The sequence below is a fragment of the Pongo abelii genome, chromosome 23 (assembly GCF_028885655.2).
Source record: "Pongo abelii isolate AG06213 chromosome 23, NHGRI_mPonAbe1-v2.0_pri, whole genome shotgun sequence".
NCBI lineage: Eukaryota > Metazoa > Chordata > Mammalia > Primates > Hominidae > Pongo > Pongo abelii.
The window spans coordinates 32,351,760-32,369,037 of NC_085929.1; the positions used below are offsets into that span (position 1 = coordinate 32,351,760).

General features: G+C 45.5%; 1 protein-coding gene across 2 annotated transcripts in view; it reads left to right on the top strand.

Moving 5' to 3' along the window:
- Positions 1–17,278, top strand: part of MYO18B (myosin XVIIIB) — a 263,608-nt gene that overhangs the window by 216,361 nt on the left and 29,969 nt on the right. For both annotated transcript variants that reach the window (XM_024239878.3, XM_054543243.2), the window contains one exon: positions 9,153–9,283. In XM_024239878.3, the coding sequence (XP_024095646.3) occupies positions 9,153–9,283 (131 nt within the window). The remainder of the gene's footprint in view (positions 1–9,152; positions 9,284–17,278) is intronic.

Sequence of the window (17,278 nt, forward strand, 5' to 3'; positions counted from 1 at the left end):
AATAAAAAGAAAAAACCTAAGTGGATATGGTGATGTGCACCTGTGGTCCTAGCTACTGAGTAGGCTGAGGCAGGAGGATCACCTGAACCCAGGAGTTCAAGGCTGCAGTGAGCTATGATCACACTACTGCATTCTAGCTTGGGTGACAGGGTGAAACTTTGTCTCTAAAATTAAAAAAAAAATCATAATTCTGGATGTCTTACAACTTTTTCCTCGAAATATGGACATGGAAAAGTGTGCAAATCACGTAAGTGAACAGTTTGATGAATTTGTACGGACTGAAAACCCTGTTGTCTGTCTGAAATAATGAAGCCTGAAATGATCCTGGATCCTTTAGAGCTCTGGGCCAGTCATTGCCTGTTCACTTTCAGATCCACTCCCACCCCTTCTCTGTTCTGCTGTAGAATTACAGAAAAGGACATTTCCTGGTTTCCTTGACTTCTGGTAGGTTCTGCCAATGAAAGGCAGTGATGGACAACTGAAGGTCAAAAGAAAGGGAGAAGACAGGATATCTTTCTTTGGCACTGCCTTGAGGCATCCATGGAAGCAGCAGTACCTCCTTCTAATCCAGATCTTATCAGGGACTCTCCTCCTCCATGAAGCCCGTTTCCTCTGGGCAGCGCTACTGAGGTCTCGCTTCCCATTGGATGGCCCAACTCCTTGGCTTTTTTGTCCAGCCCTAGGTTGGCAGTGCCTTCCTGCTGTTGCTAATTTCTCCTAGCTTTCCCAAAGCATTCTGTAAAATCCTTCCAGCTTCAGCAAAACAAGTGATAGATTCTTAGACATCATTTTCTGAAAAATGAAGTTGTCCTCACTAAACACCAGCAGCCCTCATATTTCCCGTGTCTTTACTTAGAAAGAAGGAAATAGGAACCTGTGGACCAAGTACGTGCTACCAATTTAGGTAGGCAAGGTGTACACAATTTTACATTATTTCATTTGTTCCTTGTAACACCTTTTGTCAAGGAATAATATAGTACTGTCATTTTAACAGATGAGGAACTGAAGGTAAGAAAGGATTAGTAACTCTTTGGGATTTGTGTAGCTGCTTCAGGGTTCATCTTGTTCCAAAGCCAGTTCTGTTCCTGCTGTTTGTGATGCTAGCAGTTTGCATCTCTCCCTCTCCCCACTCACCAGGGCCTCTCTGGAAGTGTGATTAGCTTCAGCTTCACTCGGATCCACAGAATACTCACCAATCTTTAAGGAGAAATAAACCTGCGAACCAACTAACTAATATAGATATCTTTGAGGATTTGAATACCATTTCTAGGAGGATTGGGATCATTTAAAAATGTGGCAGAGGCTGGGTGCGGTGGCTCATGTCTGTAATCCCAGTGCTTTGGGAGGCCAAGGAGGGAGGACTACTTGACACCAGGAGTTTGAGACTAACCTGGGGAACATAGCAGGACCCTGTTTCTACAAATAATAAATATCTGGACATGGTGGTGCATGCCTGTAGTCCCAGCTACTGAGGAGACTGAGGTGGGAGGATCACTTGAGCCCAGGAGTTCAAGGTTACAGTGAGCTATGATTGTGCCATTGCACTCTCCAGTCTGGGCAAGAGAGTGAGACCCCCATCTCTAAAAAAAGAAGTGTAGCAGAGTTGAGAATTCTGATCGATGCTGGCAGATGAAGCACAGGATAGCACTGGAATGAAACACTTGGCTTGGTGAGTTGAGAGAATGGATTCTAGCCCCTGACTGCTTGGGTCTCTGCTGTGATTGATTAGACATGCCTGCCATGTGTGAAGAAAAGGACAGGAGGTATTGTTGGGTATTTGCTGACCCTTTAGAAATTGTGAAGGCCCCAACTTTTAATCTGTCACTTTCTAGCTGTATGAATTTGGGACCTTTGACGAGTCTCTCTGTGTCTATTATCACATCATAAAAATAGAATAATACTGGGGTGGGTGGATCATTTGAGGTCAGGAGTTAGAGACAAGCCTGGCTAACATGGTGAAATCTTGTCTCTACTAAAAATACAAAAATTAGCCAGGTATAATGGCAGGTGCCTGTAATCCCAGCTACTTGGGGGGCTGAGGCAGGAGAATTGCTTGAACCTGGGAGGCGGTGGTTGCAGTGAGCTGAGATCGCGCCACCGCGCTTGAGCCTAGGTGACAGAGCAAGACTCACTCTCAAAGAACAAAACAAAACAAAAACACAAAGAAAAAGAAAAAAGGATGGAATAATGCAACGAATCTTCAGGATAATTATGAGGAAAGGACCCTGTAGAATGATGACCAACTTCTCCCCAGTCGTTATTCCTGCTGGAGACTGGGCATACATTTGGGTTTTCTTAGGTCCACTCCAACTCTTTCTTTTCCCAAAGTGGAGCTTAACCCACCTGCTGATGCTCACTCCATTACCAATGTGGCCTTTGAGCTCTTGCTGGAACACAATTCACAGGGCATTTTTTATTTTTATTTTTATTTTTTTTTGAGATGGAGTCTCGCTCTGTCACCTATGCTGGAGTGCAGTGGTGTAATCTCGGCTCAATGCAACCTCCGCCTCCCAGGTTCAAGCAATTCTCTTGCTTCAGCCTCCTGAGTAGCTGGGACTACAGGTGCCTGCCACCACACTTGGCTAAATTTTTTGTATTGTTAATACAGCTGGGGTTTCACCATGTTGGTCAGGCTGGTCTCAAACTCCTGACCTCAAATGATCCACCCACCTTGGCCTCCCAAAATGCTGGGATTAGAGGCATGAGCCACCCCGCCCAGCCTGCAGGGCTTTTATTCCCCTACTTCACACCCTCCAGCATCAGCCTCATTTCTCCCAGACAAGTGACCCTCGGACAATTTGAAGGAAGCAGTGGCGGTTCCTCATAGCCTTTCTTTCTGGGAAAGATTCCCTCACCTGCAAAGACATAAGCATCATTGGATGAAACAGGAACAATTAGAAGCAAAGCTGGACAGAGCCATGGACTGCAGTCAGGAGACCTGAGCTTAGCTCTAGATCTTTTCTTGGTTGTGTGTCCCTAGGCAAATGAGTTAACCTCTCTGAGCCTCAGCCTGCTCATCTGTAAAATGGACACGATAAAGTGATGAAGATTACCTCTCAGCATGGAGCAGGTGGATGAGGAGATTGTTCATTATAGCATCAGAGAGGAATAAAGTATATATTTTTTAACTTGCCTATGATAAAGATAATTCTTATTATTTACAGAAAATCTTGAGGAGTGCTAAAAGGAATGTAAAAATTGCCTGATATCTTTTACCACACAGAGATAATAGCCATTGCTACCACTTTGTTGCAATAATCTCAGCTCACTTTTTATGTTTCTATAGTACTTGACTCTGAAGGTTTCAATAAAGATTAAATGAGATAAGATATTTTGAACATTTAGCAGAGTGCCTGTGTATGCAAGAAATATATGTAAATATATTCACTTATTAGTTTAACACGTATTTATTATGTTCAAGATTGGTTAAACATTTAAGGATATGAAAATACTTGATTATTTTCATCAGGTTTCAGGATATACCCTGATCTATAGGATAAAGTACGTGTTACAGGCAAAATTCAACTCCATTTGATTTTCAAGTTGAAGCCAGAAGGGATTGCTGATTGCTAATTCTAATCAGCAACCAGATTCTAATAAGTACGTCCTTAATATTTGTTAGGTATGCTATGTGCCAGATGCTGGAAATATTTGGGTGTGTATCTACACATGCATGTATTGTACACACACGTTTGCATATATACATGTTTATATATATTTATAATAGTATATGTGTGTGTAACTTTTTTCAGCACCAGGCTCTGTAACATTTTCTGCTTGTCTTTGCTAAATCAGAAGAAAGCAACAAGATGAATTTTCGTCAAGTTTCAAAAGTGTTTTGAGATAGTCTGATCTATAGTGTAAATTGTGTGGCACAGGTGAAATTAACTTTGGGGGGCCTTGGGAGACACCTCAGAAGGTTTGAGAGGCAACCTCCAGAGCTGCAGAAATTAACAAATGAGAGTCTTGTCCATTTGCAGAGAGGAGAGGGTCCTCTGAAGATTGAGATGCTCTGGGCAGAGAAAACAAACAACAAACAACAGTTTTAAATATTAGCCTCTAATTGAACATCACAAGAGGAGATGATTTTAATTGCAGCCATTAATTATCATATGAACTGCTTCTTACATGGGCAACTCTGTGATATGCTCCAGAGGGAGTAGCCCGGGGGTTTAACAAAAAATCATAGTTCTCTCAAGTGATGCTGGGGAGGTCGGCAAGTATGCATATTGTCTACATACTACATATTCTTGTACTGATCTCTGTGTACATGATATATATATCCTCCATATATTATGTATGTATCATGTATATTATGTATGCATTAGAATGTATAATTTATCCTTTATCCTTCCCTCGTTCGCCACTAATAGTCATATAATAGCACCATTCATTTCATCCCCAAATATGTATTGAGTACTTCCTGTGTTCCAGACACTGGTAATACAGATAGATTAGTTCCCTGCAAGAACATAAGCTCTGTGGAAGTGAGGACTTTATTTGTATTGCCGGCGCCTGGATCAGTGCTGCACCTTATAGGTGCTCAACAAATGTTTATTAAATGTATGCATGTATGCATGAATGAATATGAATATATAATATATACCAGGATATATGGATGTTGTGTGTCTACAGTGTGTACACCATTATATTGTAGTTTTAGATTACCCCGGGAATGTGGTGTATATCTTAGTGGATTTCTGCTATCTATGCATCTAACTATCTAAATCATTTTGTATCCTAATTATCCCCCACCTCCCAATTTCTCTCCATGCTTCAAATCTCTAAAGAGAGCTAATAACAGAGAGAACCAAGCTCACAACCGACCTCAGCACACAACCCCATTTTCATGGAACAGCCTTGAGCCAAGCCCAAGCAAGCGTGATTGTCAGATGCTGTCGTTGCCTCCTGCCCACTTCCTGTTTCATGAGAGGGGCACTGGCTCACTTCCCCTTCTGCTTGTGCATCCCTTCCGTGTCTCCGGAGGGGTCTCTGGCTGGGGCCTTGTTGTATCTGCCCCAGGGAGACTGTTTGGGGCACTGCATTTGTTTAGCCTAATGAAATGGTCTCTGCAATCAGCAGACTCCATTTGGTTTTCGAGTTGAAGCAGGAAAGATTTGCTGATTGCTGATTACACCAACACTAAAAATTTCTCCAAGCTTTCTCCTCGGGGTGCGCCCACTGAGTCTGATGCTTCCCTAGCAGATGGAGGATGGGATGCAGAGGGCGGCAAGGGGGCAATGGTGGAGGGTGGAAGGTAGTGGCAGATCCGCGAACCCTGTCCTTGGTCCACATACTCTGGCCTAACTAACGATGGCTTTCTGGTTCTCACGTCTTCTTGCTGTGTCTAAGCCAACTCACTTTCTATGCAGCCCTTGTTTTTTTCATGTCTTTTCTATGTAGGATAGTGAAAAATCTTCAGAGCCAGAGTTCTGCATTCCAGTGTTTTTATTTGGTTTGTGACCTTGGCAAATCTCCTCAGTGACCTGGGGATGACACAGTTCTTCCTGAGACTCCTTCTCCTATGAGAATTAAAGGATAGCTATGCCACTGTTGGTCAAGTTTCCACTCTGCCAAGCTCATTTACTCCTCGAAAAAGCCCTGTGAGGGAGGGTCTGCTACTGGCCCCATTTCCCCAGTGAGACAACTGAGGGTCAGAGAGGTTACGTAACTTGCTGGAGGTCACACAGCCAGTGAGCAGCAGAGTTGGGATTCGAACCCCGGCAGCTCGGCTCAGAGCCTACTTTCACTTTTATGGTATTGTGGATTTGACTCATTTTAGACTCCTATTTCTTCTGCCCACTTGCTTAGTCCCAGCCCAGGCCCACCCATCCCTGAGACACAGTGCCTCCTTCTGTCTCTCTCCTCTACCCTCCGGGAAGCTCCCTGGGGATGTGGACTGTACACCTTGCTGCTCCTGCATGACACTGACAGGGGCAAGGTTCACTTAAGCAAAATGAGGAGGGGACGTCTGTACCCTTTTCTCATGTCTCAGCACATATGACCTAAAGGGTTCCCACTTAAGAACCCAAGACCTGGATGCACATCTCAGCTTTGTGGTCTCCCAGCGGCGTGACCTCAGACAGGTCATTTGGTTAGACATTCATTGAACCAATGCTTATAGGATTCACTGTACTTAACACATAACCCACAATGGCCCAGATGTGTGGACTTGGGATAGAATCTAAGACAGAAATACAGATTTTTCTGCCTTTGTGTCTTACAAAGATACAGGGGCCACATCTGGGAGAAAGTGGCTAATGCCCAGTGACACCATTGTCCTGGCCCATTAGAATAGAGTGGAGCTGGCCGGACGCGGTGGCTCATGCCTGTAATCCCAGCACTTTAGGAGGCTGCGGCGGGTGGATCACGAGGTCAGGAAATTGAGACCATCCTGGCTAACACGGTGAAGCCCTGTCTCTACTAAAAATACAAAAAAAAAAAAAAAAGCCGACGTGGTGGCAGGCGCCTGTAGTCTCAGCTACTTGGGAGACTGAGGCAGGAGAATGGCTTGAACCCGGGAGGCGGAGCTTGCAGTGAGCCGAGATAGCGAGACTCCGTCTCAAAAAAAAAAAAGAAAAGAGTGGAGCCTGGGCAGATGTGCTCCCAGAAGCTGCTGGGATTTTGCACCTAGCTATTTTCTAGGTGCATTTATGAGCTGACATGCTGATGTCCTGGGGTGAGCACCCCCTCCTTCACAGTCCCTCGGTGTCCTGTATTTCCTCTGATAGTCTGGGGTCCCCAACCTCGGGTTGTCTCTCACCTTGTCAAGGCTGAGATGGGGATTTCACAGTTGGTGGCTTCAATCAACTGGGATGGACTGGCAGCTCCTTCTCATGCCACCACTGTGGCGTCCTTCCCGCCACCCCTTCTCCCTCTCATCAGCTCGGCCTGGCCCTTAGGCTTACTCAGTCTTTGCCTGCTGCCTCTCTCTCTCTCTCTTTAAAATCAGAAAACACTGGAAAGGCACAGACTTACAATAATGTGAATGGACAAGCCAATGTTCAGAGAGCTGAGTGTGTCCCTGTAATGGTCCTTGCTGACTTCCATTGGGGAATGCAGTCATAGCCCCAGAAAGAGCACTGGACTGGGAACCACCAAGCCCAGGGTTCAGATCCCAGCTCTGCGCCTTTCCTGAGTGACCTCACTGACTGACGTTGCTGGATTTAGTTTCCTCATCTGCAAAATAAAGAAAAATGAGGCCGGGTGTGATGGCTTACGCCTGTAATTCCAGCACTTTGGGAGGCCAAGGTGGGTGGATCACTTGAGGTCAGGAGTTCGAGACCAGCCTGGCCAACATGGTGAAATCCTATCTCTGCTAAAAAATACATAAATTAGCCAAGCGTGGTTGTGGGTGCCTGTAATCCCATCTACTTGGGAGGCTGAGGCAGGAGAATTGCTTGGACCCGGGAGGTGAAGGTTGCAGTGAGCTGAGATCACGCCACTGCACTCCAGCCTGTGCAACAGAGCAAGACTTTGTTTCAAAAAAAAAAAAAAAAAAGAAAAGAAAAGAAAAGGAAAAAATGACTCCAGGCTAAGAGAGGGGCTGTGAGCCATTCATTTTCACTTAGCTACTCAGTTCCATGGGGAGCTGGGAATTGCGCTTTGACCCCACATCCTCTAATTTCTCCCCTCCCACTGTCCTCAGTTGGTATGTGTGTTCCTTTATACAGCAGTCCAAAAATAAACTTTACATAATTAGAGCCGCTTACAAGAAAAATCCCATCTATAACCCCGCTTTGCCCCATCCATAAATATTCTCAATTCTCCGTGAGTGTTATTTGCATAGATTTGAGCATGATACTGCTCGGATTTATTCCGTTTGCTTCATGTTATTTCAAAGAAGCACTCCACGCTGCCACAATTCTTATTTCTAATGTTAATGTCTGCCTAAGAGCATCAAAGTGACACACTGTGATTTCCCTAACCATTCCCAATTGCTGGGTGATGAGGCAGATCCCAGCCTCTCTTTGTCATCAGTAGCACCGCTGCAAACATCCTCGGGCAAAGAGCTGTGTTCTGTCTCTTGATTTATCCCCCGTAAGATGAATTACCAGGAGGTTAGATGCTGGGTCTCACCTAGGGTTTCAGACTCAGCACCGTGGACATTCAGGCCAGATAATTCTTTGTGGAATTGTCCTGTGCCTCATAGGATGTTGAACAGCATCCCTGGTCTCTACCCACCAGATGCCAGCAGCATTTCCCCAAGTTGTGACTGCCAAAAATGTCTCCAGACGTGATCAAATGTCCCCTGGGGGGGCAAAATCACCCTTAGGTAACAATCATTATATGTTAAAGGGTAGCAATGTGTAGGTTGCAAATTAAAGTCAGAGATTTTCCGAAGAGTCCAGATAAAATCCAATTAGAAAAGTACCAGGAAGTATTGATCACTAAGATGAGCACTGAGAGGGGAGTCAGAGGCACTGAGCTTGAGTTCCAGCTCCACCATGAAGTCTTTGCTTCTTAAGGCCTCAGTTCCTCATCTGTGAAATGGGAGCAAGAATAAAGACTCACCTGCTGGGCCTGTGAGACATGAGTGAGATCCTGGCTGCAAAATACTCAACACGGCTCTGGCCACAGAAGGAGCTCCGTAAATGCCCATCGTGCTTGCCTGTTCTGGAGGGAGCCCAGCTGGGTTTTTCATCTTTGCTTTTGCTGCTGTGAGGACAGCAAGGTTGGGGTGTCTAGGGGACAGACTTGAAAGGAAACTATCTTTGTTATGCTCTCCCCATGACCTCCTGCACCAGATTTATCCTTGAGGCTCAGCTTCCTAAACCAGACTCCACGACCCTTCTTGGTTTTTACGTTTACTCATCCATCCAAGATGGGCTGACTATCCACTGTGCGTGGTGGTGCAGATTCAGAGCATGGCCCTGGGGTCAGATGCACTGGGAGCAGCACCACCTGCACAGGTGAGCAAGCTCTGTGTGCCATGCCCTGGAGTATCTATTCCCTCCTCTATGAAACATGGAACACCTAGTTGAGGATCCCATAAATCTGTCCGCAGAGAGAGCCTCTCATGGAGAACCTACCACTTCATAGGTGCTCAGTGAACACTAGGCTCAGCCTGGGGCATGTCTCTTCCCCAGTGCTTGCATGGGTGGTGCATTTCTTGCCCAAGGCCAACGTGCGTTTGCATCTTCTGTCCCCAGGAGAAGTACGTGGAGGAACTTGCCGCAGTGAGGCAAACCCTCCAGACAGACCTGGAGACGTCCATTCGGCGGATTGCCGACCTGCAGGCTGCCTTGGAAGAAGTGGCATCCAGTGACAGTGATACTGAGAGGTAACTTGCTAGGGGCTGGGCGGGGCTGGGCACAGCAGGTGGGCGGCATCCTGGGGAGCTTTATGCCCTTTAGCTGGGCTGGGGCCACATTCACTGGGAAACCCAAAGATGTTTGGGGGCTGGAGGCACCCCTGGTTTACTTGGGTGAGGAGAGACTGGATGTTGCCCTGCTGGTTTAACCTCTCCTTGCTGTTGCTAAAACCTCTCAGTCCAGCTCACCAAGCCTTTGGTGAGGCAATGTGACTGGAACGAGGACTAGCATGTGGTCTTCTACAAGTTCCATGTCCAATCTTGGCCTAATTCTCTCATCTGTAAAATGGGCATAATAATATTAGGATGAACCACATGCAATTGCCAAGATTGGACTATTTTTGACCTACAGACTGGAAGTTTCATATATTCAATCTACTGCCTATTTCATAGGGCTGTTGTGGAGAGTTAATTGAGTTCACAGATGAACATGACAGATATGTAAGTGCTATATAAGTGGAAGCTATGTTTGTACAGAATAAGAGACATTATTTTACAAGGGCAATGGTTGATTCAAGGATGCAAAGTCGGGCTGGTGATTAATGAGACCACCCAAGTTCAATGGGAGGGCTTCTTGCCTTTCTCAGAAGATAGCCTACTTTTCACCATCTCTGCTTGAGTCTCAAGCTACTGCAGGCCACAGGTGGACCGCTCAGCTGGAAAGAGTTTGAGGTATCCCAGCTGGGCACATGGGTCCAGGCTGTCCAACTCCTGTAGCATTCTGTTCCCAGGAGCTACCTTTGTACCCTTGGCTTATTGCTTCTCTAGGAACCACAGCTGCCTGTCTTGCCACACATCCCTGCCCCCGTTCCAGCCTCTGTGGCAAAGCCTGGGTAGCAGAGAAGACACTTTACTTACATAGCTTTCCAATAAAGAATCTACAGAAGTGGTTCCCTCCTGCTGCCTGCAAGCTGCCCCTGTACACACCTGAGCAGGCCACATTAAAAGCCTGTTTTTCTTGGTCTTCCTCTCTGTAAAGGCTGTTTTTTCCTGCAGCCAGAACAGTCAAACATCAATCCTTGGAATGTATCCCTCTCTGTTTCCATATGAGGACCCTGACTTCAGAGAAATTCAAGGTCACACAGCAAATTAGCTTCACACACTGAGCTAGAACTCAGGTCTGTTGAACTTCCTACCCAGACCTTTGCCATTCACACCTCTCTTAAGGGCTGGAGGCAGGGGCAGCTGCTGACCTTTGGGACATGTGGGTGCGAGACAGGCAAAGGAAGCAGAGAGGGTTACAAATCAGCTCTGGTTTAGCCAGAAGGAAGAACCAGACGTCTATATTGTCTATATTAGAGCTGACTATGAATAGTCAAGGAAAAAAACTGGAAGAAATACTCCAACATTCTAACACCGAGGAAAGGCGTTACGGGTGACAATTTTTTTTTCTTCAAGTTTATTTATATTTTCTGAAATCTGTGCAATGAACATGCATACACATCTCTAGCTCTACTAGTACTCTCTTTAGGAGATTTTGCTCATATAAGTTATGTACTCCATACACCTAATTTTAGAATGCGCATAACCTCCTCCCTTAATGCAATCCTGGGCTGGTCATAGCTGCTGAGGGATTTGTAACCTCAGATTCTCCAGTAAAGATGTCTGCGCTCAGCAGGAGCAAGATGGAGAGCCGCTGGACTCTAAAACTCCATGTTCTTGGCTAGGCATGGTGGCCTACACATGTAATCCAAGCACTTTGGGAAGCTAAGGCAGGAGGATCACTTGAGACCAGGAATTCAAGACCAGCCTGGGAAACATAAGGAGTCTCCGTCTCTACAAAAACTCCTTTTTAAAAATTAGCCAGACATGGTGGCACCTGTAGTCCCAGCTACTCAGGAGGCTGAGATAGGAGGATCATTTCAACCCAGGAGTTTGAGGCTGCGGTGGCTGCGATCTGTGATTGTGCCACTGCACTCCAGCCTGGGAGACAGAGCAAGACCCTGTCTCAGAAAATAAATAGGAAAATACATGTTTTGCCTCTAAATAAAAGACTTTGTCTTAAAAAAAATTCTTCAATTTGTGCAAAAGTGGCTTCCATGCACATTCCAAGTATTCCCACCATTCCCTGCTAATTGGCACAGCTGCCAAACTGCTGGTGAAAGGGCAAATCCTGATCTTGCAGCTGCTTTCCAGTTCATGGTTGCATTTAGGATCCCACCTCCACTGCCCCCTCCTCCTGTTTTATTAGTGTCATGACAGAACTAAGTGTAATTAAAAACTCCTTTTGTCAATATTACTTGTTTGATGCTTGGGCTGGCTTCTCCATTCATAGAAACAATAGAGCTTTTGCATGAATTACACCAGGAATGAATGGCTGTGGTTACAACCATCTTTGGCCAGTACACAAAATGTTTAAATTATTTTCACTTGCATAGCAAGAGATTGCTTTTCTAGTAAACAATAAAAGTTAAGTAAACATAACCAAATTGGAAGGAGACAGAGGGTCCATGCTTGAAGGGTGGGTGACAGGCTGGAAGAAGGTGCAACAAGAAGCAAGGGACAGTGTCCATCAACAGATGAATGAATTTAAAAAATGTGATGCGTATTCACGATGGAGTACTATTCAGCCATAAATAAAGGATGAGATTCAGTCATTTGCAGCAATGTGAATGGAACTGGAAGTCATTATGTTAAGTGAAATAAGCCAGACACAGAAAGGGAAACATTGCATAGTCTCACTTACTTGCGGAATATAAAAATCAAAACAATTTAACCCATGGGAATAGATAGTAGGAGGTGGGATGGCTAATGGGTACACAAATGTAGTTAGAATGAATGAATTTAATAGCACAACAGGATGGCTGTGGTCAATGATAATTTCATTGTACATTAAAAAATAACTAAAGGAGTATAGTTGGATTGTTTGTAACACAAAGGATAATTGCTTGAGGGGATGGATACCCTATTTTCCATGATATGGTTGTTATGCATTGCATGCCTGTATCAAAACATCTCATGTACCCCATAAATATATATGCCTACTATGTACCCACAGAAATTAAAAATAAAAACATTATAAAATGAAAAGGAAAACAAGAAGCAAGGGAAAGACATCTCACTGGGGGAATGAGATCCTGGTGGTGAAGTCACAGGTTGCAGACATCACTCCAGTCTTGGCGTAGGAGGGAATTCCCCTCTGGCTTTAAAGGGACCCTGTTGTCACCCTCATCCTAAGAGATACCTTTATCTGTCTCCTCTGTTCTGATCTACCCTTTCTGAGCTCCATGCCCTGGAATCCAATCTGAATTCTTTCTGTCTCACTTTTCATGATCTTCTGTCTCTAGGGACTTAAATCTTTCCTCCCCGCTGGGCTTCTGATGTTTTTTCCTTGACTGGATCTCTAGTTTCCATATAACACCTGCCTCATAGCTGGAAGGGACATCACCTGCATTTCAGAGTTGCTGTGAGGTGTGAAACGACTACAGAACACCAGGTGGAAAGAAATGCATCTTGTGCCTGTACCTGGAAAAGCCCCATGCAATGTGCAGGATTATTACAATTGGAAGTCAAGGAAGACTTTGAGAGGGAACAGGCTTTGCACGTCAACAAGTCTGATTGCCAATTAGAGATCTAATGGTTAATTTCTGTGTGACCTTGGACAAGTTATTCAACCTCTCTGAGCCTCCATCTCTTTGAGTCTAAGATGGGTTAATAATAAGAAGCAAGTGAAAAAGTATGGCTGCTTAGCACATTACCTTGCGCATAGTAGGGGCTCAACGAGAATCATCAATTGCATTCATTCATTCATTTGATAAATTCTTACTGAACATCTATTGCATGCGAGATGCTGTGTTAAGTGCTTGTTTTATTCCACTTGCTTCTTGTTATCGTTATTCTCCCTCTTACAGATGAAGAGAGGTTGAATAACTTGCCTGAAGTCAGGCAGAAATGAACGTTTGGAACTGTGTCTAAAGCCCAGGTTGGTTGAATTGCAGAGGAATAGAGAAGGAGAAGAGCCTAGGGGTGGTCCTGCTTTTATCAAACCTGCATTCTGATGGTGGAGTGTGTGTGTGTGTGTGTGTGTGTGTGTGTGTGTGTCCAAAAATAAAGTGCACAGACTGATAAACACAAGAATACAATTGGAGTTACGAGGGCAGAGAACGTGGTGCTATGATGAAGAGCAGAATAGGCAGATGTAGCCTCCCAGAGAGGAAGGCATTGGAATTAAGACCCAAATGAGACGAAGCGGCCAGCCATGGGAATGCCTGGAGAAAATGAGTAATGGCAGATCAAGGCACATTCTAGGAAGTGAAAGAAGACCAGTGTCTCCCGGGAAGGTAGATGAGGGAGCAGCAGCCCTCTTGTTCCCCTTTTCTCTTTCTCCATCCCACCTTCCTCTTTCCCTTTCTCCTACCTTTCTTCTCCTCCGAAGATGACCCATAGAAACCCACTGACACCCTCAGTTTCTTAAAATGCCCCGGTGCCCCAGGCAGGATTGGCCACATCATTTGTAGGGTTCAGTGTGAAGTGAAGGTGTGAGGCTTGCCGGGCACGGTGGCTCATGCCTGTAATCCCAGCACTTTGGGAGGCCAAGGCAGGTGGATCACTTGAGGTCAGGAGTTCGAGACCAGCCTGGCCAACATGGCGAAACCTTGTCTCTATCCAAAATACAAAATTAGCTGGGCGTGGTGGTGCACACCTGTAGTTCCAGAGACTTGGGAGGCTGAGGTAGGAGGATGGCTTGAATGAGGGAGGCAGAGGTTGCAGTGAGCTGAGATGGCGCCAGTGTACTGCAGCCTGGGCAACAGAGTGAAACTCTGTCTCAAAAAAAAAAAAAAAAAAAAAAAAAAAGGAAGAAAGTATGGGGCTCCTTGTTAAAAAATTATTTAAAATTTCAAGACAGTGACAGAAGAGCATTAAACCAAAATGCAGGCCCTTCTGGGCATGGGTCGCAAGCCCCCGAAGCCAGCCCTGACCCCAGGGTGGTTCTTAGGGAGCATTTCCTAATTCTCAGCAGGCCTTGATCCTTATGTGTTGACTTAGAACTTGGATTTGAGGTGGAAACACAGTGTAGATTTCAAGAATATCACAGAAATGGGGAAACAGGGAAAAAAAATTGCCCATGAAGTCTCAACACAGTTGAAAGAATTAATATTGTATAAAGCATGTTCTCTCATCACAGTGCAATTAAATTGGTTATGAACAATGAAAAGAAGTATTTGTGTTGCCAGGTTGTAAATCCACAGTCCATAGCAGAACCCCCGGCTCCTGCCCAGGCCCCAGTCTATAGTCTCCCACTTGCTAGCAGCTCCACACTACACTTCACTCCTGATCGCCTCATCACCCTGGGGTAAGAGGTTTGGATTAGAGCCTGAGGGACTGGTTCAAGGTACTTCTCCAAACAGAGTTCTCAATTATAATAGAATTCAAAGCCAACCCAGGAGAGAAACACACACACACACACACACACACACACACACACACGAGAGAGAGAGAGAGAGAGAGAGAGAGAGATGCTTCAGCTGCAGGTGAGGTTCTTTGAGAGACTTGTTCAAATTACAAAAAGTCACATTTCCCCATGTTGGGAATTAGATCTGAGCGTAACAGGCCTTCCAGGCTGGAAATGTGGCTACGTGCTCAGAAAGCCAGGTAGCCTATGCGGCAGCATTTAAACATGTGCTCTCCTGCACTAGGGCCCTGCATTGTAACTTGCACTGTGGCATCAACCTCCTTGGATTAATGGAGAAATGCTTTAAGCCAGTCACCCAGGCCTGGCGTATGCTCATTATTCTTGGAGGGAGGAATGTGCTGGCTGACACAGCCCTGTCTATTCATGGCCCAGGGGCTGTGGCTGCTCTGTCTGTCGCCTTGGCTAGGGGGTAAAGGGGTTTGGGCGAGATGTAGAGAGGTCAGTGAATGACCTCTTACTCTTGGGTCAGCTGAAAGTGCATAAGTACCAGCCGGCCCAATCTGAGATGAATGCTCTGAAAAAAGAGTCCTCAATTACTTTGTTGAGTATAATTTGGACATTTTCCAATGTACATCCTTTTATAACCTGGCTAAAATTAGGCTGCAGTAGGACAAGTGGAAAGATCTGGGTCTAACCAAAGATTCTGATTGCTACTGAGGGCATGCTTCTGAGTTAATTTATTCATGAGTGGACCCAGGCTCTGTCCAAACTGTAAAGTTTCTTGCTACATAGTAGGACAGTCATTGGAACTGCCAACAGCTCTTTTCCTGCAACTTTTTTACTTTCTAGTTTGTCCCCTGTGAGTAATGAATGTGCTCCAGGCCAGGGAGAACAGCTTAAAGCATTCCTATTAATCTGAGAAGGTTGATGCTACAGTTCAAGTTGCAATGCAAGGCCTTAGTACCATATAACACCTGTTTAAATGATGCTGCATAGACCACCTGGCTTTCCTTCTAGCCCATGTATCCAGCTAGTAGGATTCACAGAGAGTCAGGGCTCCAAACTACTTTATCTATTCCAGCATTACAGGAAATAATGATAATTGTAACAATAGGTACCTTTTCTTGAGAAATTACTTTGTGCAGGTACTATGCTACCTGTTTGGCATATGTTATCCTCAAAACAACTCTCTGAGGCTCCTACCATTATTATTCCCAGTTTGCAGATGAAGAAACTGAGAAGTCAAGAAACTTGCCCCAATCCGTGCAGTAAGTGATGAAGCCATGGTCTGATGTCCAGGCTGACCCCATAACCTAAACTGCTAATGGCCAAGCTCTGCTGTCATGTCACATGTAACCTACTTCCTCCTTTCCCTTGTCAAGGTCTCTGTTCTCTGCCCAGTAACTGCCCTGTCATTAAGGAGAACTTGTGTCTGTCACTGTGAGATGGGGCCAATGAATTTACATGTTACTGCCCAGGCAACATTTGCATTTAGACTGGAATTGTCTGGCAAAGACTGACCCTAAAGAAGTACAGCTGAAGACATTGAATTAATTATCTTGCTTATCGTCAACAGCCTGTTTACAAATTCCTGGCACAAGTTCAAGTTCTTCTTCTTCCTCCCCCTCCCCCTCCTCCTCCTCCTCTCCCCCCTTCCTCCTCCTCCTCCTTCTCCTCCTGTCACTCTGTCGCCCAGGCTGGAGTGCAATGGCACAATCTTGGCTTACTGCAACCTCTGCCTCCCAGGTTCAAGCGATTCTTCTGCCTCAGCCTCCCGAGTAGCTGGGACTACAGGCACACACCACCACACCTGGCTAATTTTTGTATTTTTAGTAGAGATGGGGTTTCACCATATTGGCCAGGCTGGTCTCGAACTCCTGACCTCGTGATCCACCCGCCTCGGCCTCCCAAAGTGTTGGGATTACAGGTATGAGCCACCACGCCTGGCCAAGTTCTTTTTTTAAAAAGCCACTTGTACCAAGGGGAGAGAAAACCACTGACCACATGTCAGGAGATGAGGGTCCCAGACAGCTGTACCACCAAATGAATCAGGACCATGGACAGGTCATCTGCCCTTTGAGTCTCTGCCCACTCAGCAGAAAACAATGAATGGACACCTTCTGTGTTGGGGCAGGGGTACAGTAGGGAACAAGCAGACATGGACTTGCCTCGTGGAGCTTGTAGCCCAGAGACACCTTCTTCACATGGTAAAAGGGCCAATGGGTTTCAAACGCCCTCCTTGTTGTAGAATTCCTTTTCTACACCAAAGCAAACTCACATACAAAATTCTAGCTTAGGATGGAGTGCAGCCATCCTCTGATTGGAGTGAGAGAGGAAGGTTTTGGGCTAATCCTTCCTCCTCAGTCTCTCTTCTTGACCCCTTGGTACCCGCACTTTTCATGGGGTCTCCCAGAACTCGAGGGCTCCATGCACCATGGTATACATACTCAAGTACTTTCCAGGACCAATAACCTGTGACTTATATGCAGTCAATATGGTAGTGAGTTCTGCCCATGTGCTTTAATGCTTCTCAGGAGCAGACAGTACAAAGCTCCCCACTGCTTCTGCCTGAAAGCCTTTTTTTTTTTTTAATCTCCTGTCCCAAAGACTTC